This window comes from Pongo abelii, chromosome 6 (assembly GCF_028885655.2).
Source record: "Pongo abelii isolate AG06213 chromosome 6, NHGRI_mPonAbe1-v2.0_pri, whole genome shotgun sequence".
NCBI classification, from domain to species: domain Eukaryota; kingdom Metazoa; phylum Chordata; class Mammalia; order Primates; family Hominidae; genus Pongo; species Pongo abelii.
In genome coordinates this window covers 61,656,807-61,682,319 of record NC_071991.2, presented here as the reverse complement: position 1 = coordinate 61,682,319, position 25,513 = coordinate 61,656,807, and the positions used below count along the sequence as shown (strand labels likewise).

The window sequence follows — 25,513 nt, the reverse complement described above, 5'->3', positions numbered from 1 at the left end:
GCCACCACGCCTGGCTAATTGTTCGTATTTTTAGTAGAGACGGGGTTTCACCGTGTTAGCCAGGATGGTCTCGATCTCCGGACCTTGTGATCCACCTGCCTCAGTCTCCCAAAGTGCTGGGATCACAGACATGAGCCACCGCACCTGGCCGCAAGATCCTATCTTTAAAAAAAAGGAAGAAAAAACGATGCAATTTTTACAGAAATAAGTCTGTTAATCAACTTTTCACACTAATTCAGTACTATAATCAGGCATATAAAAGACAAATTTACCTCCTTTGAGTCATCTATTCTCTCAAAATACACAAAAGCAAATCCTCGAGATCGCCCAGTTCGCTGATCATAAACCACATTGACACCACTCAATGGTCCATATCGAGAAAATACTTCACGAAGATCTCTCTCTGTTGTGTACAAACTGAGGCCAAACACTCCAAGGCAAGTGTTGGGATCTGGATTTGCCTATTGAATAAAAATATTATTTAAAACTCCAAATTAAAATCAAAATTAAAGAAACAGAAATACTTTGTTCAGAACACCTCATCTAATACACAATAAATATATTGTTTCTAGTAATTTGGAGATAAGATTTTAAGAGAACTAGAGCAGATGAGCCATATTTTACAATTCACAGTACACCCAAGGCCTTCTTTGGGATATGCTTTCTGTCTATAGCCTGAATTAAAATGTTCTTACTCTCCAGCCCAGCAATGTTCATAATGTATCCTAAAAATCTTGTAATCCCAGCACTTTGGGAGGCTGAGGTGGGTGGATCACCTGAGGTTAGGAGTTCGAGACCAGCCTGGCCAACATGGTGAAACCCCATCTCTATTAAAAATACAAAAATTAGCAGGGCATGGTGGCAGCCGCCTGTAATCCCATCTACTCCAGAGGCTGAGGCAGGAGAATCGCTTGAATCTGGGAGGTGAAGGTTGCAGTGAGCCAAGACCGCGCCATCACATTCCAGCCTAGGCGACAAGAGTGTTAGAAATGTTTGTTTCTCGGTGGTGTAAAGAAATAGCACTTGAACATACATTTTTTTAGTAAGGCCATTTTTATTTTCTGTAGAAAGGGTACACTTGTCAGCAGTTTTGTCACAAGAGTACACTGAACAAAGGAGACAGGGTCATTTATAATCTGACGTGTCTATCTTACTGTTGTGTCTGTTTTTTATTGGCTGGAATGGGACTTCACATTCTGTATTTGTCTTGATTGGCTAGTAACTTAGAACTTTTTAAAAGAGGCAAAGGCAGAGGAGAACAAAGGAAGGAGGAAGTAACTTGTGGAATGTTGAGAAAGGTAAAAACACCTTTAAATAAGGAAGAGGAACAGGCTATGACCTAATGCTTGTTTGGACCAGTATAAGCATGTTAGGGCAAATACTTAGGCTAAACTGTGGGAGCTAAGAACATAAAGTACATTGATTTTTTTATTACGGCTAGTAGATTTTTTTTTTTTTTTTTTTTTTTGAGACGGAGTTTCACTGTTGTTACCCAGGCTGGAGGGCAATGGTGCGATCTTGGCTCACCGCAACCTCCACCTCCTGAGGTCAAGCCATTCTCCTGCCTCAGCCTCCCAAGTAGACGGGATTACAGGCATGCACCACCACCCCCAGCTAATTTTGTATTTTTAAGTAGAGATGGGGTTTCTCCATGTTGGTCAGCCTGGTCTCAAACTCCCAACCTCAGGTGATCCACCCCACCCGGCCTAGCAGATATTTAAGAATGTTAGCACAGCTCTTTGAATAAATTTTGCTTCTAAGAGAAATTATTATCTATTTCTAATTAGATGGGGAGGAAAATCTCTTTGAAGAACCTTTTTATAAGAGCGAAACTCCGTCTCAAAAAAAAAAGTATCCTCAGTTTAATACCATCTTTCTAGTTTATTCAAATGCTTTACATCCCTTACAGATTTGTACTTAATCTGACTTCATCTGTAGTTGTTGATCTAGACCCCCTCTCCTCCATTTTCTTTCTTTTTTTTTTTTTTTTTTTTCCTGAGACAGGGTCTCCCTCTCTTGCCCAAGCTGGAGTTTAGTGGCCTGATCATGGCTCGCTGCAGCCTTGGCCTCCTTGGGCTCAGGGAATCCTCCCATCTCAGCCTCCCAAGTAGTTGGGATTACAGGCGTGAGCCAAAATGCCTGGCCCATTTTCATTCTTTAGCAAGGATATTCTTTCAGTGTTCCCAACAATCCAGATTTTAGAAATTAATTTACAGATTTCAAAACATTAAATAACAACATGCTTCACCACAGTTTAAGTTAGTATCCTGTGGGAGAAACATAGTACAGCATGCAAACATGCTCTAAGAACTTTAGAGCCCGGCTGCCTGGTTGAAACCCAGACTGCCAATTAGCAAAAACTAAACCAAAACCAAAACTAAAACTCCTTCAATGTCATATATCCAAGACTCAATTTTTTTTATCTATAACATAACTTGCCTCACAGAAATGTTAAGAGCTTTAAGTGTACTGAATAAAAGTGTTAGCTATGATTACTACAAAGTTTTTAATATTTCTTTGACCCCCTTACCCCATCATAAAACTTTGAACATATCCCAGTATTCCCAACTCAGTTTATGCTTTTCACTTGAATTCTTGGAACATATTTGTTTTTTTTTTTTTTTTTGAGACAGAGTCTCGCTGTCGCCCAGGCTGGAGTGCAGTGGCGCGATCTCAGCCCACTACAAGCTCTGCCTCCTGGGTTCACGCCATTCTCCTGCCTCAGCCTCCCGAGTAGCTGGGACTACAGGCATCCGCCACCGTGCCCGGCTAACTTCTTGTATTTTTAGTAGAGACGTGGTTTCACCATGGTCTCGATCTCCTGACCTCGTCACCAGCCCACCTCGGCCTCCCAAAGTGCTGGGATTACAGGCGTGAGCCACCACGCCCGGCCGGAACATATTTCTTCCCAAATTTCATCTCCTTTTTTTTTTTTTTTTTTTTTTTTGAGACAGAGTCTCACTCTGTCTCCCAGGCCAGTCTGGAATGCAGTGGCACAATCTCGGCTCACTGCAACCTCCGCCTCCCGGGTTCAAGGGATTCTCCAGCCTCAGCCTCTCAAGTAGTTGGGATTACAGGCGTAAGCCACCACGCCTGGCTAATTTTTGTATTTTTAGCAGAGATGGGGTTTCACCATGTTGTCCAGGCTGGTCTCGAACTCCTGACCTTAGGTGATCCACCACGCCCAGGCTTCATCTCCTTTTACTCAAACATCATGAAAAGAAAAATATACTCCCGGCCAGGCACGGTAGCTCACGCCTGTAACCCCAGCACTTTGGGAGGTCAAGGCAGGTGGATCACCTGAGGTCAGGAGTTTGAGACCAGACGGGCCAACATGGTGAAACCCCATTTCTAAAAACACAAAAATTAGCTGAGTGTGGTGGCGCACACCTGCAACCCCAGCTATTCAGGAGGCTAAGGCTGCAGTGAGTCGAAATTGCACCCCTGCACTCCAGCCTGGGAGACAGAGTAAGACTTTGTCTAAAAAAAAGAAAATATACTTCCTTTGCACTCTTTGTCATAAAACATGGTAAGCTTATGAAAGACGGTGGCATTTCCTTTACTTTGAAAGCTAAAGCAGCTTATTAAGGATGTTTCCAGAGTATCACTTCTAAACAATGGCCAAGCTCCCCTAAAAGCAAGATATGCCATGACTACACACAGGAAAGAGAAAATAAGTCTTCATTAACTTTTATAAACCACGTACCCTGCTGCCAGTATGTCTTCTCCGGTTAGACATTGGAGAATGGCTTCGGCTCCTTCGCCGCCGGTATTCTGGTGTATATGATCTACTTCGAGATCGTCTCCTATGAGAGTGAGAGTGGGATCTGGATCGAGTGTAACGTCTATGAGAATGTCTCCTTGACCTCGACCTTTGAGAAAAATACATTTAGGTAAAAATACTGAAACAAAATGACTAAAGTCCTTCCCTCTTTCAAGGAGGTACACATATATCCCTAACTATTCTCAGGTCCTTCCTCCTTGCTTCTGAGGAAAGGGTATTCTTCCTTTGGTTCACTTAAGTCACTACATCTTCCACTCTGTTCTCAGTCAAGCCCCTCTACACATTCACCCTTTTCACCTAACCTTACAAAAATGTTATGGCCCCAACTTCTTTTAAAAAAAAAAAACAACAAAGAACAAAAACCCAACTATTGCTATAAAATAAAATCCTGGCCAGGTGCAGTGGCTCACGCCTGTAATCCCAGCACTTTGGGGGGCTGAGGCGAGTAGATGACGAGGTCAGGAGATCAAGACTATCCTGGCCAACATGTTGAAACCTCGTCTCTACTAAAAATACAAAAATTAGCCAGGTGTGGTGGCAGGCACCTGTAATTCCAGCTACTTGGGAGGCTGAGGCAGGAGAATCGCTTGAACCCAGGAGGCGGAGGTTGCAAGCCGAGATTGTGCCACCGCACTCCAGCACGGTGACAGAACAAGACTCTGTCTTAAATAAATAAATGAATAAAATCCTTTGATTCTTAGCTAAGTGCAGTGATGTGTGCTTATGTTCCCAGCTACATGGAAAGATGAAGCAAGAAAAATCACTTGGGGCCGGGCACGGTGGCTCATGCCCGTAATCCCAGCAACTTGGGAGGCTGAGGCAGGCGGATCACAAGGTCAGGAGATCGAGACCATCCTGGCTAACATGGTGAAACCCCTCTACTAAAAATACAAAAAATTAGCTGGGCATGGTGGTAGGCGCCTGTAGTCCCAGCTACTCGGGAGGCTGAGGCAGGAAATGGCGTGAACCCAGGAGGTGGAGCTTGCAGTGGGCTGAGATTGTGCCACTGCACTCCAGCCTGGGCGACAGAGCGAGACTCCGTCTCAAAAAAAAAAAAAAAAAAAAAAAAAAGAAAGAAAGAAAGAAAAATCACTTGGGCCCAGGAGGACAAGTCTAGCCCAGGCAATATAGCAAGACTCCACACTTCTATTTAAAAAAAAAAAAAAAAAAAAAAAAAACAGAAACAAAACCAAAACAAAACAAAAAAAACAGGCTAGGCACAGTGGCTCACGTCTGTAATCCCAGCACTTTGGGAGGCCAAGGCAGGCAGATCACGAGGTCAAGAGATCGAGACCATCCTCGCCAACATGGTGAAACCCTGTCTCTACTAAAATTACAAAAATACAAAATACAAAAATTAGCTGGGCATGGTGGCACACGCCTGTCGTCCCAGCTACTTGGGAGGCTGAGGCAGGAGAATTGCTTGAACCTGCGAGGTGGAGGTTGCAGTGAGCCGAGATCGTGCCACTGCACTCAAGCCTGGGAACAAGAGCGAAACTCTGTCCCAAAGAACAAACAAACAAAATCCTTTTTGATTTTCTGCTACTTTCTCCATATAGTTCTTTGTCACCCAGGCTGGAGTGCAGTGGCACGATCTCAGCTCACTGCAACCTCTCTCTCCCAGGCTCAAGAAATTCTTCCACCTCAGCTTCCCAGATAGCTAGGATTACAGGCATGCACCACCATGCCTGGCTAATTTTTATATTTTCTGTAGTGATGGGGTTTCGCCATGTTGCCCAGGCTGGTCTTGAAGTCCTGTTCAAGCAATTTGCCCACCTCAACCTCCCCTATTAAGCCAGTGTGCCTGGCCCATAAAGTTCTACATTCCCCTCTCTGCTAAGTATCATTTCCATTTCCAATCCTTCTTTAGCCTGCTGCAATCTAGTATCTGCTAAACTAATTCAACAACCACCTAAATGCCCATCAAAACTGATAACATTTTTTTGAGACAGAGTCTCACTTCTTCACCCAGGCTGGAGTGCAATGGCACAATCTCTCAGCTCACTGCAACCTCCACCTTCCAGGTTCAAGTGATTCTCCTGCCTCAGCCTCCCAAGTAGCTGGGATTACAGGCACTTGCCAGCATGCCTGGCTAATTTTTGAGTTTTTAGTAGAGATGGGGTTTCACCATGTTGGCCAGGTTGGTCTCGAACTCCTGACCTTGTGATCCACCCACCTCGGCCTCCCAAAGTGCTGGGATTACAGGCATGAGCCACCGTGCCCGGCCCAAAACTGGTAACATTTCTGAGTCTTCATTTCTTGTTTTTTTTGTTTGTTTGTTTTCCTTCTTGAGACAGAATCTCACTCTGTCACCCAGACTGGAGTGTGCAGTGGGGCCTGATCTTGGCTCACTGCAACCTCCACTTCCTGGGTTCAAACGATTCTCCTGCCTCAGCCTCCTGAGTTCCTGGGAACTATGGGCCTGTGCCACCACACCTGGCAATTTTTTTGTATTTTTAGTAGAGATGGGGTCTCAACATGTTGGCCAGGATGGTCTAGAACTCCTGACCTCAAGTGATCCACCCCCCTTGTGCTCCCAAAGTGCTGGGGTTATAGGCATGAGCCACCACACTCAGCCTAAGCCTTTACTTATTGATGCTTTCTATAACATTTCACTTGTCTACTGCTGCTTTTCTAGTTCCCAGTTGCTCTAATTCCCAGTTGCTTGCAGTCCTTTCTTTGCCTGTAAGACTAATCCGACAGGCCGGGCACGGTGGCTCACGCCTGTAATCCCAGCCCTTTGGGAGGCCGAGGCAGGCAGATCACAAGGTCAGGAGATCGAGAACATCGTGGGCAACATGATAAAACCCCATCTCTATTAAAAATACAAAAAATTAGCTGGGTGTTGGTGGCGTGTGCCTGTAATCCCAGCTACTTGGGAGGCTGAGGCAAAAGAATCACTTGAACCTGGGAGGCGGACATTGCAGTGAGCCGAGATCAGGCCACTGTACTCCAGCCTGGCGACAGAGTGAGACTCTGTCTTCAAAAAAAAGACTAATGACCCACCCTTAACTAAACTGACACAGACCAGCAGTAATGACAGTCATATAAAATACCTTGTATACGGTACTCAATGAACCCAGGAGGTGGAGGTTGCAGTGAGCCAAGATCGCACCACTGCACTCCAGTCTGGGCAACAGAGCAAGACTCCATCTCAAAAAACAAACAAACAAAAACAAACAAACAAACAAAAAAACCTCTTCAAGAGTCTCTATTTTTTTCAGCTCAATAATAACCCATTGTTGATACTGCTAACTGTCCTCAGTAATTCCCTACTTGAACCAGATCACCCATTTTCTGTTAACTAACTAATCAAGCAAAATTTTTTTGCATGATTTTACAAAGTGAGGATATGGAATACAGGAATAAAACTAATGAGGAAAGACCTTATGAAACACAATAGGTGAACAATAACGCTAGAAGAGTTGATATTTCCCATTTTAGCTAACACCAATTTACAGTTCCAATTTTTAAAATGAAGAAAAAAAAAAGTAAGAAAACCCTTAATTTAAAACATCAATTATTACTTTTAAACAGCAATGAAAGTGGGACAATAAAATTCTTCCAGCTGGGCGCAGTGGCTCACACCTGCAATCCCAACACTTTGGGAGGCTGAGGTGGGCGGATCACTTGAGGCAGGAGTATAAGACCAGCCTGGCCAACAGAGTGAAACCCCGTCTCTACTACAAACACAAAAAATTAGCCAGGCGCCTGTGATCCCAGCTACTCGGGAGGCTGAGGCAGGAGAACTGCTTGAACCCGGGAGGTGGAGGTTGCAGTGAGCCAAGATCGTGCCACTGCACTGCAGGATGGGCAACAGAGCGAGACTCCATCTCAAACAAAAACAAAAACAAACAAAAAACTCTTCAAGAGTCTCTATTTTTTTTGTTTCTTTCTTTTTTTTTTTTGACGGAGTCTCGCTGTTGCCCAGGCTGGAGTGCAGTGGCGCGATCTCCGCTCACTGCAAGCTCTGCCTCCCCGGTTCACGCCATTCTCCTGCCTCAGCCGCCCAAGTAGCTGGGACTACAGGCACCTGCCACCACGCCAGGCTAATTTTTTGTATTTTTTGTAGAGACGGGGTTTCACTATGTTAGCCAGGATGGTCTCAATCTCCTGACCTTGTGATCCGCCCGCCTCGGCCTCCCAAAGTGCTGGGATTACAGGCGTGAGCCACCGCACCTGGCCAAGAGTCTCTATTTTTTTTTAATCAGACAGTGACAAATAACATAAAAAAATTAAGAGTAAGGGAATAATGGATATGTGAGTAACTTAATGTTCTCAGGTGACAATCAAATGAAATGAGACAGGAGAAAAATGTTCTAGGTTGAAGGTGGCAAATGCAAAGGCCCTAAGGCAAAAACATGCTCCTTTCTATTTCTATGCTCAAATTCTAGCCAGTGCTATTCTGCACATAATAAATTTAATAACTGAGTAGTAAGTAATCAAGCACTCGGCTAGACCCTTGCTGTAAGAGAAAACAGCATGGTTGCTAACCCCAAAAAAGGACAGCCTTTTAACTGATTTTTCTGTCTCATGCCCCTTTGCAAGTAGACTATTCAAAGACGTAAAATCTATCCCTCCACCCAAGAAATGACAATGAGGTAAGCTAACTGGTCAGGCTGTTTTAAAACTTTTTTTTTTTTCTCTTTTAAAGAAAGAGTCTGTCTCTGTCACCCAGGGTGGAGTGCACTGGCGCCATCTCTCGGTTCACTGCAACCTCCGCCTCCTGGGTTCAAGCGATTCTCCTAAGCCTCCCAGGTAGCTGGGACTACAGGTGTCCGCCACCACGCCCAGCTAATTTTTGTATCTGTAGTAGAGGCAGGGTTTCACTGTGTTGCCCAGGCTGGTCTAAAACTCCTGACCTCAAGTTATCTACCCACCTCGGCTTCCCAAAGTGTTGGTATTACAGGTGTGAGCCACTGCGCCCAGCCTGTCTTAAAACTTTTTATCCCACCTCAGTACACCTGGGGCATTTGACAGTGAACTTTGCATTGGTTCACTATTGCGTTTCTGTTGTCCATGGTGGTGGGACTCCAAATCAGCTAAGGACTTTTCTGCCCAATTACATCTGACCAGAGCTCTACCCTGGACAGAGTCAGAATCTTCAGACAAAAATGTAGCTGGAATGTAAATCCTAAAAATGCTTCTTAATCATTCTGACCAACCAGCATAGCATACACACATCAACTTTCTCTGCACTAAATTACATGTGAGACTCCAATGCAGAAAACCGCCTTTTTGTTGTGCAAATATTGTTGGCATAGAAACCAGACACTAATTATCAAATGCCAAACACATTTAAATCGATGGCTATATACACATAATTTGTACTGGTTGCAACTATCCAATATATTAATTGGGCTGGGAGATGATTTTAGTATTGATTTCTTATTTTTTCAGAGATAGGGTCTCCCTGGCACCCAGGCTGTGGTGCAGTGGTGCAATCAATGCAGCCTGGAACTCCTGGGCTCAAGCCACACTTCCAAGTCTTTGTCTGGGATATAGTATTCATTTACAAAGAGCAGTCTGAGAAAAACTACTTCATAATTTTGAGTCTTTCGTGAAATTTCTACACAAAATGCAGCCAACAACCGCTTTGTCCTCAAAAACCCCAGAAGAATATTTTAAGTATTATCTTAAACACACTTACCTGGATTTTGATCTTGATCGAGAATGGGATTCAGAGTGTTTGGAAACCCTTGACGGACTACGAGATCCTGACCTGCTCTCCGATTTTACACGAGCAGGAGTTCCCGTTGGAGATTTTGACTGAGAGCGAGACTCCTAACAAAGAAGACAGTATTACAAATGGCACTGGTCATGTAGATGCCTAACACCTAACATTTAAAGTACCGTAATTATTTATATTGATTGCTCCTGAAAAACAAATGGTTAGGCAACACCCTCCAGAAAAAATTTCAGCTCAATAATAACCCATTGTTAATACTGCTAACTGTCCTCAATAATTCCCTACTTGAACCAGATCACCAATTCTCTATTAACTAAGTAATCATGCAAATTCATCTACAACTTGATCATACAGACACTGGAACATAAACCATACATTTACTTAACCTAGGACCCATTCATTCTTCCAGATTCTTTTAATTCTACTTCACTCTTGCTTTCTACTTCTCTTCATTCTTCATTGAGTTTTTCATTTTTCATACTTCGTGTATTCTTCCCCAATTCAAACAATTCAAAATAGCCTTAAAAAAATATTCAAGTGCTTCTATCTGACCAATCTTCTGTTCAATTTTTTCCCCCATTCAATTTTAATTTTCTGATCTTTAATACTTTTCATTAGCCTTCTTTTATCTTGATTTATCTTCCACATTCTTGGAAAAAACTCTTCAATTTCTTCACGAACATTAACCTTAATGGAAAAAGAACATTTAGTATATTTAAGCACGTGGGGATTATAAAACTCTGCTGGAGTTCAGAATGTTATCTACCAAATGGAAAAGCCAGCAGGTAAAGTGCAAGTAACTAGTTTATTTAAAAAAAAAAAAACAATTTTATAGTCTTTAAAATTGTTCAAAACTCTAGTTTCTAACAAAGAGAATTTACTAAATTTCTCTAAATGTTTTTTTAACCATACTCTTCACCCTCCTCCCATGTTTCATTCTGGTTCCTAAAATGTGAGCAATTTTAATATAATTCAAACATAAATCTAACAACTATAATTTCCCCCCACCTAAGTGTTAAATTTTCACTACTTTATAATCTGAAGATTCTTAAAAATAAGCTTTCACTAAGTTATGCTAAGAAATCAAAATATAGTTAGAGCAAGGCATCCCAGGCTGAAATATTTGTACACACCTATCTAAACTCACCCATAGCACATGTCAAGGTTCAAATAAGTCAAAAAGAAAAAATCAGTAAAATTACACCTTCTCCCAACTTTGACCACTATCTTTGCTCATTCTAACTTAAAATACGTTCTGAAGACAAACAAACATACTGAAAAAACTAATAAGCATGAAATTCTTAAAATTTCCCCATTAGCTTAATAATTCCTGATATACACATTTTTGCAACCAGATCACTTTAAAACGCTCTATTATCCATGACATACCACAATGTGCAAGAAGGTACAAAATTTATATCATGGTCTTTATCTTCGATTCCATCTCTTTAGAATTATGTTCAGTTTTTACATAATTTATGCATTTATGTATACTGGTACTCCCTTCAGTGACTATATTCTATGTCCAAAAAGTGATGGGTTTCTGAAAAAACTGGGTGTAAATCAAAGCATTCCCAATAAAATAACTTACTGATCATAAGCTTGTTTAACTGGACAGATATGAGGCACTTATGATCAAAACAGGATGGACAGCTTGGTTTGTGTGTCCAGTTAAGCCTTATCAGTGTAAATAATTATCTCAATTTCACAGAAGTAATTTCACACCAATTTATTTATGCCTTAAGACTATCACACAACTCAAACAGCTTTCTGAAAACTTTTCCTTTGCTTCAAGTTTAATGTCAAGACTTATTTATCAAGAACTGTACTAATGCCACCTGGTCATTTTCTTTCAGATAAAAACAAAACTGAAATACACAGCTACCTTTCGGCTCAATACCAACCTTTCCCATTTAGCTACCTACAAGTCTTTCACTGCATCTCAGATACTCTAAACCACTCAACAGATGTCTGGAGCAGGCATAGCAATCTGGGCTTTTTCATTCACTGAAACTATGAAACCAGCATATTCAGTATCTTATAAAAAAAAGGCATGGCTAATTTGCTTGTAATTTAAGTTTCACAGACTGGTTCATTAACCGAACTCCTAAGAGTATCTTCCCCTCTTCTCTTTTGGCTTTCCTTTCTACAAAACAGACTCTATGACATAACATTCATTTATGCTACTGTTGAATAGCAATAGCTGCATTATTATCTACGAACGTTGCTACAGTCCTTCTCATACATACACAGGAGGCTTTGCTCTGTAAAACACTACAATTCTTTAATTTTACTAGGATGGAAATAAAAACCTTTTATTAAAGTAAACAAGATAATTCAGTAACATCTTAAAATTCAACTTTTAAATCCCAGTTTTGGAGTAGCAACAAAGCATTATGGTATGATAGAATGTCTTTTTAAGAGATGTTAGCTTATTTATTTTAAGAAGGAGGAGTCTCATTCTGTCACCCAGACTGGAGTGTAATGGTGCGATCTAGGCTCACTGCAACTTCCACCTCCTGGGTTCAAGTGATTCTCCTGCCTCAGCCTCCTGAGTGGCTGGTATTACAGTCATGCACCACCTTGCCCGGCTAATTTTTGTATTTTTAATAGAGATGGGGTTTTCCCATGTTGGTCAGGCTGGTCTCAAACTCCTGACCTCTAGTGATCTGCCCGCCTCAGGCTCCCAAAGTGCTGGGATTACAGGCGTGAGCCACCGTGCCCGGCCAACATCAGATTTCTTTTAAAAGAAGCTTTGCTTTTTATTATCAAAGGTGTCACAAATACCTAACCTTCTTTGTTGTCTGCCCTTCTTTCTTTTTATCTCAGAGGAAATCTCAGTCTGCACAAATTTCTTCATGGAAACATCTAAGTCAAAAACAGTCCTCTTAGCTATCTGTAACTCCTAGCTACAAAGTTGTCACTATGATTTTAACTATTTTTTTTTTTTTTTTTTTTTTTGAGATGGAGTCTTGCTCTGTAGCCCAGGTTGGAGTGCAGTGGCACCTGATCTCAGCTCACTGCAACCTCTGCCTCCCGGGTTCAAGCGATTCTCCTGCCTTAGCCTCCTCAGTAGCTCGGCTTACAGGTGCACGCCATCACACCCAGCTAATTTTTGTGTTTTTCGTAGAGATAGGGTTTCACTATGTTGGCCAGGCTGGTCTCGATCTCCTGACTCCTTGATCTGCCCGCCTTGGCCTCCCAAAGTGCTGGGATTACAAGTGTGAGCCACCACATCCAGCTTCATTTTAACTTTCAAAAACAACTTACACACTTATATTAACAAATCAGTAACTATTAGTAAACTTAACTGGAAGAATAAACTGCCAAGTATATAATTATTTAGAAATAAAGTAACATTTCTCAAAAGCTGTTACCAAATAAATGCCACTTTCACTGAACTCTGCATTAGGAATCAGGCTATAAGAAGTCCTTTATATAAAGAGGACAAATGCTAGACTAATTCTTTTCTCTGTGACTCATCTTCATTATGAAATAATTTCAACTTTTTCTCAAAGAAATTCATAAAACTATCCACAATTTGGAAAATGAATTGAAATTGCAAACAAAAAAGATTGCTGGGAATGGGTGGTATCTGCCCTGTTTCACTAGACTACTTGTTCTTAAAGCTGTCCAGTCAAGGAATCCTACCATTTCCTCAGTAATCTGGCTCCTGCATCCAATAACCATTAAAAATACACTGCCCAGTTTAAATGAGCAGATTAATAACTCAACTCATATCATGAATTTTAACAGAAGTCTTAAATAGGCCTCCAGTCTATCTTATATGCTATAAAGCAGAAGCCAGGCAGAAAAGTTCTTCTCACAGCACAACCTGCTTTAACAGGCTTTTGTTTTGATGTTTATTTGCTTGTTTGGTTTTTCTGTCACCCAGGCTAGAGTGCAGTGGCACAATCTTCTCATTGCAACCTCCAACTCCTGGGTTCAAATAATTCTGCCTCAGCCTCCTGGGTAACTGGGATTACAGGCATCCGCCATCCCACCTGGCTAACTTCTGTATTTTATTTTAGTAGAGACGGGGTTTCACCACGTTGGCCAGGCTGGCCTCGAACTCCTGACCTCAAGTGATCCACCCACCTCGGCCTCGCAAAGTGCTGGAATTACAGGCATGAGCCACCGCACCCGGCCTGCTTGTTTAAACTATTCTTTATTATCAAGATGCCCCTGCTGTTGGTTGAAGGAAATGGCCAAAAATTAAAAGGAGGGAACTAACTAAAACACTAAGAAAGTATTATAGTGTAACCAATACAAGCTGGTCAAGAATTGTCTTTCTGTGTTAAAACAGAGTTGTATTTTACGCACTGTGAATAACCACAATAACCATGTACTATTCTTTTAATCAGGAAAAGGGTTATTATATACATGTACATAATGTTGCGGAACATGAACAATTCCTACAGCAAGCAATAACTGCAGTCTTTTAATATAGCCTGTATCATACTATAAAAAGAAATTCCAACACTATATATGTGTGCTATCCATTAAAATAAATAAACTATTAAATGCTATACTGTAACTTACTCTGACATTAAGGCCAGGCAAATTCTATGCCATTTAATAGTGCCAAATTTACTCAAGTCCAAGTCTATGAGAATAAGCTTGTAAAACAGACTTACTCAAAATGTATTTTCCTACTACTTTATGACACTGGCACTCTATTTCCATAGATACACACTAGTGCATTCGGGAAAATCACAAGTACCCAAAAAGAAGGGAAATGTACCGAAATTATTCAAATACCTTACAATATTCATCTTACTAGTTACTAAATAACTTCTTTAGGACTTGAAAAAACCTGTATTTACTCAACCTCAGCTTATAGAAAGAACAGTTCTGCTTCCTTCCTCTTGGGTATGGGAGAATACTTTTACAGACCCCTATGAAGTTAAAGCAACACTTCCATTCTCTTCTTAAACCATAACTGCTATTAGAACAAATCCCTTAAAAAGAAGATAGCGACTGCTCATATTAAATTGAAACAATAATTTCCCTTCTTTTAAATGCAGCATGCCTATATGCTGCATTCTGAAGTCAATGTGGTCTTTATCTGCAAAGACTCAAACATATTCTAATATTGTATGTTTCCTTATTCTCTAAAGTTTAGAAGTCTTATCATAAATACATGATTTAGTAACTGACACCCACATATAATCAAATTTAAACTCATGCCATAATTGTGAAATTACCTGTAAAATTTATAATCTTTTGTACAAATTTTAAACGTGGTTCATAAGCCTCCTAGCTTATATATCGTGATCAGTTGTAATGTTCAAAAAGCTAATGTATAAGTGGCAATTTCAAAGGTAGAAAAAACAAGTTTGTTTATAAGGACTAATGTGATTTAACATTATGTTATAATCTTCTGGTGTTATACAGTATTTATGAATCTTGGTAAGTCAGATGATAGGGTCCTGGTTTCAAGGAAAAATCACAATTTTTCCTCTACGTATCAGTCAGGCCTAGTCACTCCATCTTTGGTGAAAGTCATGGGACAGTAAGGATTATATATAACTATATATAGAAGTAACTTAAAAGGAGGGAAGGGAACCCATATTTCCCTTTATTATTCTCCTCTCAACTTTTCTTCAGTGTATACAATCTTTCCCTCATCTAGTTGTTACTATTTTTTTCACCTCCATGCCTGTCTTGCTAAATTTGTGAGGACATATGAACAAATAGCAATCAGTTTTAATTCATTAGCACGTGAATACACATCTTTTAGTTATTTAATGGGTGAGCACCCACTGATACTATCAAAGAAAGTTTTCTGCCAGTCAAGTTCTAGGAAACTACTGTGCTGATTATTGATGATATTTCACACTTGTTATAATACACATGCTACATCGTAGGTTAAAGAGTTTGGTTGATTTACAAAATTAAGCCCACAGACAAAGTGTTTTCCAAACCACACATCCCTAAATATTTAAATACCTGGACATTCTTTCAGATCTCAAGGTTCTATATTCCATTTAATGAGTGGTACAAAGTATAAGCCTCTATGACAGATCTGTAAAATTAGTTATGCGCTGTGGGTATAATTACTTGTGCTGCTCCTTTTCAAAATCTTGCCCTCTACTTATATTGAGCAGATCAGCATCCTTCAGTGAAAGAACCTCAAATATAAAAATTTGAGATTTTAATTTTTTTTTAAGTTTACAAATCTTTGCTTAAATGGAACGGGAGAGGAGACCAACTGAAAGCATTAAAATCAGATAAATGATACTACTTAAATTTAGGAAAATAGATTAAACCCAAGACTCTCTTAGGTTAACACTATCCCTACTGTAAGAAAGAAAGCTTTACCCTTATGTAAGGTCAATTTGATGATATATGGAATTAAATTGCTAAAGACACTGAATAAGCAAAACGTTATGACATCTCTCACATTTATCTTAAAATTTCATACACAAAAAAAATTTTAAGCCCAATTTAAAAGTTCTGTGTGTTTTGTTTTGTTTTTTTTTTGAGATGGAGTCTCGCTCTATTGCCAGGCTGGAGTGCAGTGGCCGATCTCGGCTCACTGCAACCTCCGCCTCCTGGGTTCAAGTGATTCTCTGCCTCAACCTCCCAAGTAGCTGGGACTACAGACGCGCGCCACCACGCCCAGCTAATTTTTGTATTTTTAGTAGAGACGGGATTTCACCATATTGGCCAGGATGGTCTCCATCTCTTGACCTTGTGATCCGCCCGCCTCAGCCTCCCAAAGTGCTGGGATTACAGGCGTGAGCCACCGGGCCGGCCTTGTTTTGTTTTTAAACAAGCCAGTCACAGACCTGGGTTTTGAATGAGTAGTCATCATCCCTATCATTCTCAGATTTCAGAAAAGGACCCTCCCTCCATTTCTTCTATTTTTTAACAAAAAATCTATACACACAAATCTTTTAATTCCAAATTGGTACAGATAAATTTGTTTGCCTTTTTTTTTTTTTTTTTTTTGAGACAGAGTCTCGCTCTGTCGCCCAAGCTGCAGTGCAGTGATGCGATCTCGGCTCACTGCAACCTCTGCCTCCCGGGTTTAAGCAATTCTCCCACCTCAGCCTCCTAAATAGCTACGATTACAGGCATGTGCCACCCCGCCCGGCCTGTAGGAGTCTCTCAAAAATATTCCAGCTACTCAAGAAGCCAGAACAAATCCTGAAAACGAGGCAATAAGAAGCGGTATTTTTCCTCTTCAACTGTAGAAAACATAAATAACTCTAGAATTACAAGATAGGTCCCTAACAATAAGGAATCATTAACCTCTATTATCAACACTGGGCTGCTGTATGAAAATTGCACATTTTTATAAAGTACAGTTCTTAAAATTTTAGGGGTAGAGGTGTAAAATGTTAAGAAAATATTTCCATTCCCCTTAATTTCTATGAAGGGCATTAACATTCTCTGAGCTCAAAATCCGAATTTTAGTTGAAGCTGTATTGAGGCAAACAACTCATTACTTTTATCAAGACATGCAAAGCCACCGCTTAAGTGCTACCTTCACTCCCAGCTCCAAAGGACATCTCCACTTAAAATTGCTTTAATGGACCTATGTATTTACTTATTTTTGAGACAAGAGTCTCACTCTGTTGCCCAGACTGGAGTGCCATGGCGCAATTCCGCCTCCCACGTTCAAGGAATTCTCCTGCCTCAGCCTCCCAAGTAGCTGGGATTACAGGCGCACGCCACCACGCCCAGCTAATTTTGTATTTTTAGTAGAGACAGGGCTTCACCACGTTGGGCAGGCTAGTCTCGAAATCCTAACCTCAAGTAATCCACCCGCCTCGGCCTCCCAAATTGTTGGGATTACAGGGGTGAGCTGCTGCGCCCGGCCAGAAACGATTTTAAAAAGGACATCTCCAGACAAGCTTCTCGCATTGTTCTGATTCTTTAACCAATTACAAATAAAGACAATTATCTCATCCTATAAAAACTAAAAGACAAAACATAAACATAAAAAGATACAACAGGTGAGTCTACAAGCACTAGGTGATTTACACTAAAATACACTTGGGTACCACTTGTGAAAAAAATATTTCCTACGACCACAAAGGGCCATAAAAGGGCCCTTTATTTCTATTAAATAAATCTTTAATGCCCACATATATTTTAGCTTAAAAGTGGGTAGGAATCTTTTTTTATTTTTATTTTTGGAGACGGGAGTCTCACTCTGTCGCCCAGGCTGGTAGGTGGGAATCTTAACACGTTACTTTCTTAGGAGGGAAAAGTGACAATTGTCGGCAACTTACTCCTTTCCTAGACCTGATGATAAATTAAAAAAAAAAAAAAAAAAAAGGCAAACAAGGTCCCTCCAGTAGTCCTGTTCACTCCCCACAAACCAAACCAAACATCAACCCCCCACTTTTTTTAATAATGAAAGTTAATTGAAGGAATGTATGAATGGACAGCAAAATTTCTATCGATAACTACTCAACATTTTCAAAACAAGAAGCATTTTACAACTACTATCATATATGTTTATCGCATGATTTTAGAAAGTTCTGTTGGGGTAACCAATACACCATCCTAAAAAATGAGCAGGTTCAATTTTCATTTGTTTCCATGCTCCAAACTTTGTAAAAAAATTCCAATCAAAAGAATTAAAGGCAACTTTTTTAGTCTACTGGGTAACTATTATAGTCTATTGCTTTAAATCTCTTTCCTCAAAGAGAACTAAAGCCTAAACTGACCTTCTGATTTGACTTTTTGGTTCTTGATGTTTATATCATGAACTCCCAAAAAGGACAAAATTCGCCCTTCAGCACACACCTCAAGTGTTTTTACGTGCTTCCCCTAGTGACTAGAATAAACATCAACACAACAGCCCGGAACGTGTTGCATGGGGCTTTTGTTTTCTTTCCAGGGTTTCACACGAACTCACTTCTACTAACTCACTTCTATAATTCCCTATGTAGGGTAAACTTTGGAAATGAAACTCACTGACAAACGTTCCAGTACATTTAAGCTGGGGATATCGTATTCTTTGTGATGTTTGTATTTCTCCGACCCCAAATATATTAATAAAAACTTTTTTCTGAGCCCTCTTCGGCGGGGGATAGTGTAAGAAGAGAAATGGGAGAGGGCCTGTTAATTTTCAGGTCATCTTTTAAGTTACAGAACAGTATATACTGACTAGTTATTTTAAAAATACTGAGCCAATGAATTCATTCAGTTATGTAAGATTAAAGAAAGACAGATTTTTTTTTTTTTTACCGTAAAAACCTGTAAAGGAGTGATCAGTTTTTAGATGAAAGGTCATAGGAAGAAGAGCATTAAAAGTTGAGATATAAAGAAGAGAAAAAACCCAACATTGAGGAATTAGAAAAATAAGGCGTGATAGCATTTCCACATTCATTTCGAAGTGAAAGGAAAGTCGAAGGGACATTAAGGGAAAAGGGCTCCTTGCGTAGTTTCCCCTCACAGCTCTCGTCTTAAGAACGCTTAAGGGTCGGTGCGGTCGTTGACTAACCACTTCATTAGGCTCGTCCCACCTTCAACCTCAAGGCTTTCGCCTTTATAGACGCAACGCCGCCGGTTCCAACAGAGACGCGGCCGCTCACTGCAATAGAGAGCCAAGGAGACACAGGCCCCAGCTAGTCCCACGCCAGCTTCTCCCCGCCCGGAAAACAGCCCCGCGCACTTTCGACCCCGAGACCCTCTACGATGCTCGGGGTCGCCAGAAATGCCACCGCAGGAAGCACCTACCACTATCCGGACGGAGGGGAGCTCCCTGCCGCCTCCTCCCGCCCAACCGCGACGGGGACCCACACCTCGGAGCAGACATAAGGAAGCCTCAGGGGTGGGGAGAAGGGAGGGAGCAATGCGGGGGCGGGGAGGGAAGAGGACCCAGAAGTCCAGGTATCAATCAGCCTCCAAAAAAGGGGGAGGGGTGTTATCCGTGGTGTTTGGGGAAGGAGTGGAACCCAGAAGCCATCTTGGGATGGGAGGAAGCAATCGCGATGGCTCCAGAGGTTGCTCCTCGCGGGACTACCCGCAACCCCGCCCGACCGCGCTTGTTCCCGTGAAACCCCGAGCATTGGGCCGCCGCCTAGACGGCTCCCGCGGCTTTGTACTCACTCTGCCCTCGAAGTTGTTCTCCTCTACATCACTCATGTCGACGAGGCGCTCCCCAGAACTAAATAAGAGACAAGTCTCGGCTCGAGGGCCGATGGCCTAATTAACCCGCTGACTGGACCGTGGGGAAGAGGAAAGGGTCGGCAACCACAGCCGCTCCACTCCACTCCCACTCGGTCGCAGGCTCCAAGAAAATGGCGCCGGCGCCGCCAGAAATCTCCTGGCCTCCTCAGAGCACGACGTAAAGGGGGCGGGCGTCTCTGTGACGTCACGAGGCTCCACCTCCCGCGAGGCTTTGTGTCTGCTGGGCCTGGCGCGACGGTGGAGGTTGGCGGGTAGCCTGCGCTCTCAGCCTGGGCGCCTTGGAATCGCGGTCCCGTGCTGTCCTCCAAACTTCAGACTCACCTCGGACGCGTCAACCTCTTTGAAGACTTTTCAGTCACCAGATGAGCCTTATATGACCTTAGCCCCTTTAAATATTGTCCAAGTGGATTCTGATGTAAGGGAACAAAACATTGGAAGCTTTTTTTTATTTGTTTATTTTTTGAGTCAGGGTCTCGCTCTGTCACCAAGGGTCTCGCTCTGTCATCGCGCCGCCACGCCCGGCTAATTTTTTTCTTTTTTGGGACGGAGTCTCACTCTGTTGCCCAGGCTGGAGTGCAGTGGCGCTATCTAGGTTCATTGCAACCTCCGCCTCCCAGGTTCAAGCAATTCTCCTGCCTCAGCCTCCCCAGTAGCTGAGATTACAGGCATACACCACCACGCCCGGCTAATTTTTGTATTTTTAGCAGAGACGGGGTTTCACCATGTTGGTCAGGCTGGTCTCAAACTCCTGACCTCAGGTGATTTGCCCGCCTGGGCCTCTCAAAGTACTGAGATTGCAAGGGTGAACCACCGTACCCGGCCCACTCGGCTAATTTTTGTGTGTTTTGCAGAGATGGGGTTTTGCCATGCTGCCCAGGCTGGTCTCGAATTCGTGGACTCAAGCGATCTGCTCGCCTCGACCTCCCAAAGTGCTGAGATTACAGGCCTGAGCCACCGCGCCCGGCTGGAATCGTGTATATATAACAGGCTTTTGAGGGGGACGTTGTCAGCTGACTGTATTACTTTTCTCCCATATTTGCCCTGCGTAATGTCGACGTAGTACATGCACAGATGAGGTTATGATGCAAAGCCGCTGCTCCTTGCCTCATCTCTCCCTGCTCCAGTTCCCCCTCCTAGAGACAGCCGTGTAGTTTTTTTTTATAATGCTTAGCTCCCTACTAGTTTTTTTGACTTAGATATTTCCGTAAAGCTTCACAGTGAAGACCTCCCAAATCTGTCAACTTGGTTCCCAATCATAGTAATAATCTCTGAGATGAGTTTTACTTGTGTAATGGCAACTTTAAAAATTAGTTTCATCTTAAATTTTTTTCCTACAGTGCTTTGTAGTAAAAAGATTGACATAGACTTTCAACTATAGTTCTATGGTAGGAAAGTTCATCTAGCATTATTATGAAGACTGCTACCACTGGGGGCAAGATTTCAAGATTTGAATGTCAGTTATTGATAGGGCTAAACTTAAATGACATCTGGCTCTTAGAAAAGATGTTGAACTTGGCTGGGAGTGATGGCTGACGCCTGTAATCCCAGTACTTTGGAGACCCTAGGCGGAAGATCCCTTGAGGCCAGAAGTTCGAAACCAGCCTGGTCAACATGGTGAGCCCCCATCTCTACAAAAGAAATTATTATTATTATTATTATTATTATTATTATTATTGAGACAGAGACTTGCTCTGTCACCCAGGCTGGAGTGCAGTGGCGCGATCTCGGCTCACTGCAACCTCCACCTCCGGGTTCAAGTGATTCTCCTGGCTCAGCTTCCCAAGTAGCTGGGATTACAGTGCGTGCCACCATGCCCGGCTAATTTTTGTATTTTCCGTAGAGATGGGGTTTCACCATGTTGGCCAGGGTGGGCTGGAACTTGTGACTTCAGATGATCTGCCCGCCTCGGCCTCCCAAAGTGCTGGGATTACAGAAGTGAGCTGCCACACCCAGCCAGGTTGATACCATTTGAACCACTGATCAATCTTAGTACCATTAAAAGTGAGATAACCAGATATGAGATACCTCATGATGTGATGCAATAGAAAATACCCAGTTCCTCCTGTGAAGTATTCCTGATCCCTCAAATTGAACTCAAATCTAATTAAACCTTAGATCTAGCCAACAGTTTACAGGAAATACAAGAAAGGGAAAAATAAAAACACCGAGATGAAGTAATCAACTTCCACAGGACAAATAACCACATTCCCCAACAGATTAAATTCACAATCAAGGATGGGAGAAAGGTAGACTATTATGGACTAAGAGTCTTCCCCCCTACCCTTTATTCCTTTTATTTATTTTTTGGAGACATAATCTGACTCTGTCACCCAGGCTGGAGTGCAGTGGCACGATCATGGCTTCAATGATCCCCCCACCACACCCTCTCACGTAGCTGGGACTACAGGCCCCCAACACCATGCCCAGCTAATTTTTAAATTATTGTAGAGACCGGGTTTCGCCATGTTGCCCAGTCTGCTCTCAAACTCCTGGGCTCAAGTGATCCTGCCGCCTAGGCCTCCCAAAGTGTTGAGCAACCAGGCCCAGCCTAGAGTAGTTTCTTTTCTCTTTGCCTTTTTTTTGAGACAGAGTTTCACTCCCGTGCCCAGGCTGGAGTACAGTGGCACAATCTTGGCTCACTGCAACCTCTGCCTCTCGGGCTCTAGAGATTCTTCTGCCTTAGCCTCCCCAGTAGCTGAGACCACAGGTGCTTGCCACTGTGCTTGGGTGATTTTTGTATTTTTTTGTAGAGACGGGGTTTTGATGTGGCCAGGCTAGTCTCTAACTCCTGGCCGCGAGTGATCCACCCACCTCGGCCTCCCAAAGTGCTGGGATTATAGGAGATATTTGCTTTATGAGTTATAAACCATTGCTATCATTATGTATTTTGTTACTTGAATTGTCCCAGATTTCAGTTATAATCTTTTGATATGTTTAAACATATATATAATGTCCTTTTTTCGGAATTGTCTATTTTCCATTTTTCTTTTTTTTTTTTTCCCGAGACGGAGTTTCGCTTTTGTTGCCCAGGCTGGAGTGCGATGGCACAATCTCAGCTCACTGCAACCTCTGCCTCCCGGGTTCAAGCGATTCTCCTGCCTCAGCCTCTCGAGTAGCTGGGATTACAGGCATGCGCCACCACGTCTGGCTAATTTTGTTTTAGTAGAGACGGGGTTTCTCCAGGTTGGTCAGGCTGGTCTCGAACTCCTGACCTCAGGTGATCCGCCCACCTCGGCCTCCCAAAGTGCTGGGATTACAGGTGTGAGCCACTGTGCCCGGCCTATTTTCCATTTTTCTATTGGATTTTTATCCTTTGTCCCTCAAGTTTTATGAGATCCTTGTATATTAGGAATATTAGCCTTTTATTTGTGCTTTATGTTGCAAATATTTTCTCCTAGTTTGTAAATTGTATTTGACTTTGCTTATGGTATATTTTGCATACTATTTTTTGATTTTTTAATTTAATTAATTAATTTTACTATGGCAATAAAAGATTCCCAAATTAACATACTATTTTTTTTTTGAGACTGAATTTCGCTCTTGTTACCCAGGCTGGAGTGCAGTGGCTCAATCTTGGCTCACTGCAACCTCTGCCTCCCAAGTAGCTGGGCTTACAGGCATGCACCACTACACCCAGATAATTTTTGTATTTTTTAGTAGAGACGGGTTTTCACCATGTTGGCCAGGCTGGTCTCGAACTCCTGACTTCAGGTGATCCACCCGCCTTGGCCTCCCAAAGTGCTGGGATTACAGGCGTGATCACTGTGCCTAGCCACTTTTTTTTTTTTTTTTTTTTTTTTTTGAGATGGAATCTCACCCTGTCGCCCAGGCTGGAGTGTAATGGCGCAATCTCGCCTCACTGCAATCTCCACCTCCCAGGTTCAAGCGATTCTCCTGCCTCAGCCTCCTGAGCTGGGATTACAGGTAAGGGCCACCATGCCTGGCTAATTTTTGTATTTTTAGTAGAGACGAGGTTTCACCATATTGGTCAGGCTGGTCTCAAACTCCTGACCTCATGATCCGAATGCCTCGGCCTCCCAAAGTGCTGGGATTACAGGTGTGAGCCACTGCACCCGGCTGCCCCTGGATTTTAAGTCATAGTTAGCCTTTTCCCATACTGAGATTAAGGAGGAGTTCACTATGTTTTCTTCCAGTAGTTATGTAGCTTCATATTTTACATTTAGATTCTTGATCCATTTGGCATTTATTCTTATGTATGATGTGAACTATAGATCTAATTTTACCTTTTCCAAATGGCTACCCAGTGATCCCAGCATTAAAAAGCCCATCTTTGCTTTTTAGATGTCACCTTTATTATACACTACATTTTCTTATGGAGTTGAGTCTATTTCTGGGTTTTCTGTTTCCCTGGTCATACACCAGTGCCACACTGTTTTAATATAGAGGCTTTCAAATTTTTGTTTGTTTTTTTGTTGTTTGAGATGGAGTCTCGCTCTGTCACCAGGCTGGAGTGCAGTGGCACAATCTTGACTCACTGCAACCTCTGCCTCCCTGGTTCAAGCGATCCTCCTGCCTTAGCCTCACGAGTAGCTTTGACTACAGGCACTCACCACCATGCCCAGCTTATTTTTTGTATTTTTAGTAGAGACGGGGTTTCACCGTGTTGGTCAGGCTGGTCTTGATCTCTTGACTTCATGATCCACCCACCTCGGCCTCCCAAAGTTCTGGGATTACAGGCGTGAGCCACCACGCCCGGCCAGGCTTTCAAATTTTTATGTCTGATTGGGCAAGTCCCCCTTCCTATATATTTTTAAGTAAGTCTCATTGCTTAGTAGCCACAATTCATTTTAAAAATCTTTTTTATTTTGTTTTATTTATTTTCGAGACAAGTTCTCACTCCGTTGCCCGGGCTGATTCTCCCACCTTAGCTTCCAGAGTAGCTGAGACTGCAGGCATGTGCCACCACACCCAGCTAATTTTTTTTTCTTTTTCTTTTTCTTTTTCTTTTTTTTTTTTGAGAGGGAGTTTTGCTCTTGTTGCCCAGGCTGGAGTGAAATGGGGCGATCTCGACTCACCGCAACCTCTACCTCCCAGGTTCAAGCAATTCTCCTGCCTCAGCCTCCTGAGTAGCTGGGATTATAGGCATGCACCACCACTCCCAGCTAATTTTTTTGGTACTTTTAGTAGAAATGGGGTTTCTCTATGTTGGTCCTGGTCTCGACCTCCTGACCTCAGGTGATCTGCCCACCTCAGCCTCCCAAAGTGCTGGGATTACAGGTGTGAGCCACCATGCCCAGCTTTTTTTTTTTTATTATTTTTTAAGCAGAGATGAGATCTCACCATGTTACTCATGCTGGGTCTTGAATTCCTGAGCTCAAGTGATCCTCTTGCCTTGGCTTCCCAAAGTGCTGGGATTACAGGTGTGAGCAACCGTGCCTGGCTCCTTGGGAGAGATGGAAAATGTGAGTGTGTGAAGTATCTTTCCTCTCCCCAAGCCCAATCTCTCACTTTTGGCATGTGAGGAGTGTTTGAGCATTTGAGGCTAACTCTCCTTATTCATATCTTACTGGGAGTTTAGGAGAGGATCCTGCATGAGGAGTAATGTTAGAAATAGGAGGTGTCTCCAGTTCCCTCATTTTGTATGCAGAAAGGAAGACTCAGAAAAGGAAAGTCATTTGCACCAATAAGAGAGAGAGATGGACATTGGGTACAGTGTACACTGCTCGGGTATTGGATGCATAAAAATCTCGGAAATCACCACTAAATAACTTATCCAAGTAACCAAAAACCACCTGTTCCCCCAAAACTATATAAATAAAAAATTTGAAAAAATTATTAAAAAGAGAGAGAGAGATGGAAACAAGCTTAGAGATAATATAATTACTTGGTTTTACAGAAGCAGAAGTCACAAGTTGCCCACCCAA

At 42.3% G+C, this 25,513-nt stretch overlaps 1 protein-coding gene across 5 annotated transcripts in view; it reads right to left on the bottom strand.

Moving 5' to 3' along the window:
• TRA2A (transformer 2 alpha homolog) overlaps positions 1-25,513 on the bottom strand; it is an 82,914-nt gene that overhangs the window by 9,563 nt on the left and 47,838 nt on the right. Inside the window, exons 2-6 of one of the 5 annotated variants that reach the window (XM_054559387.1) lie at positions 24,930-25,032; positions 19,548-20,038; positions 9,435-9,568; positions 3,707-3,872; positions 273-461 (exon numbers count right to left, since the gene is read on the bottom strand). In XM_054559387.1, the coding sequence (XP_054415362.1) occupies positions 273-461; positions 3,707-3,872; positions 9,435-9,568; positions 19,548-19,583 (525 nt within the window). In that variant the 5' untranslated portion in view covers positions 19,584-20,038; positions 24,930-25,032. Of the gene's footprint in view, positions 1-272; positions 462-3,706; positions 3,873-9,434; positions 9,569-9,848; positions 10,161-18,939; positions 19,015-19,547; positions 20,039-24,929; positions 25,033-25,513 lie in introns of those variants that run through there. The other 4 variants (XM_024249826.2, XM_054559388.1, XM_054559389.2 and 1 more) reach the window with 4 other exon arrangements.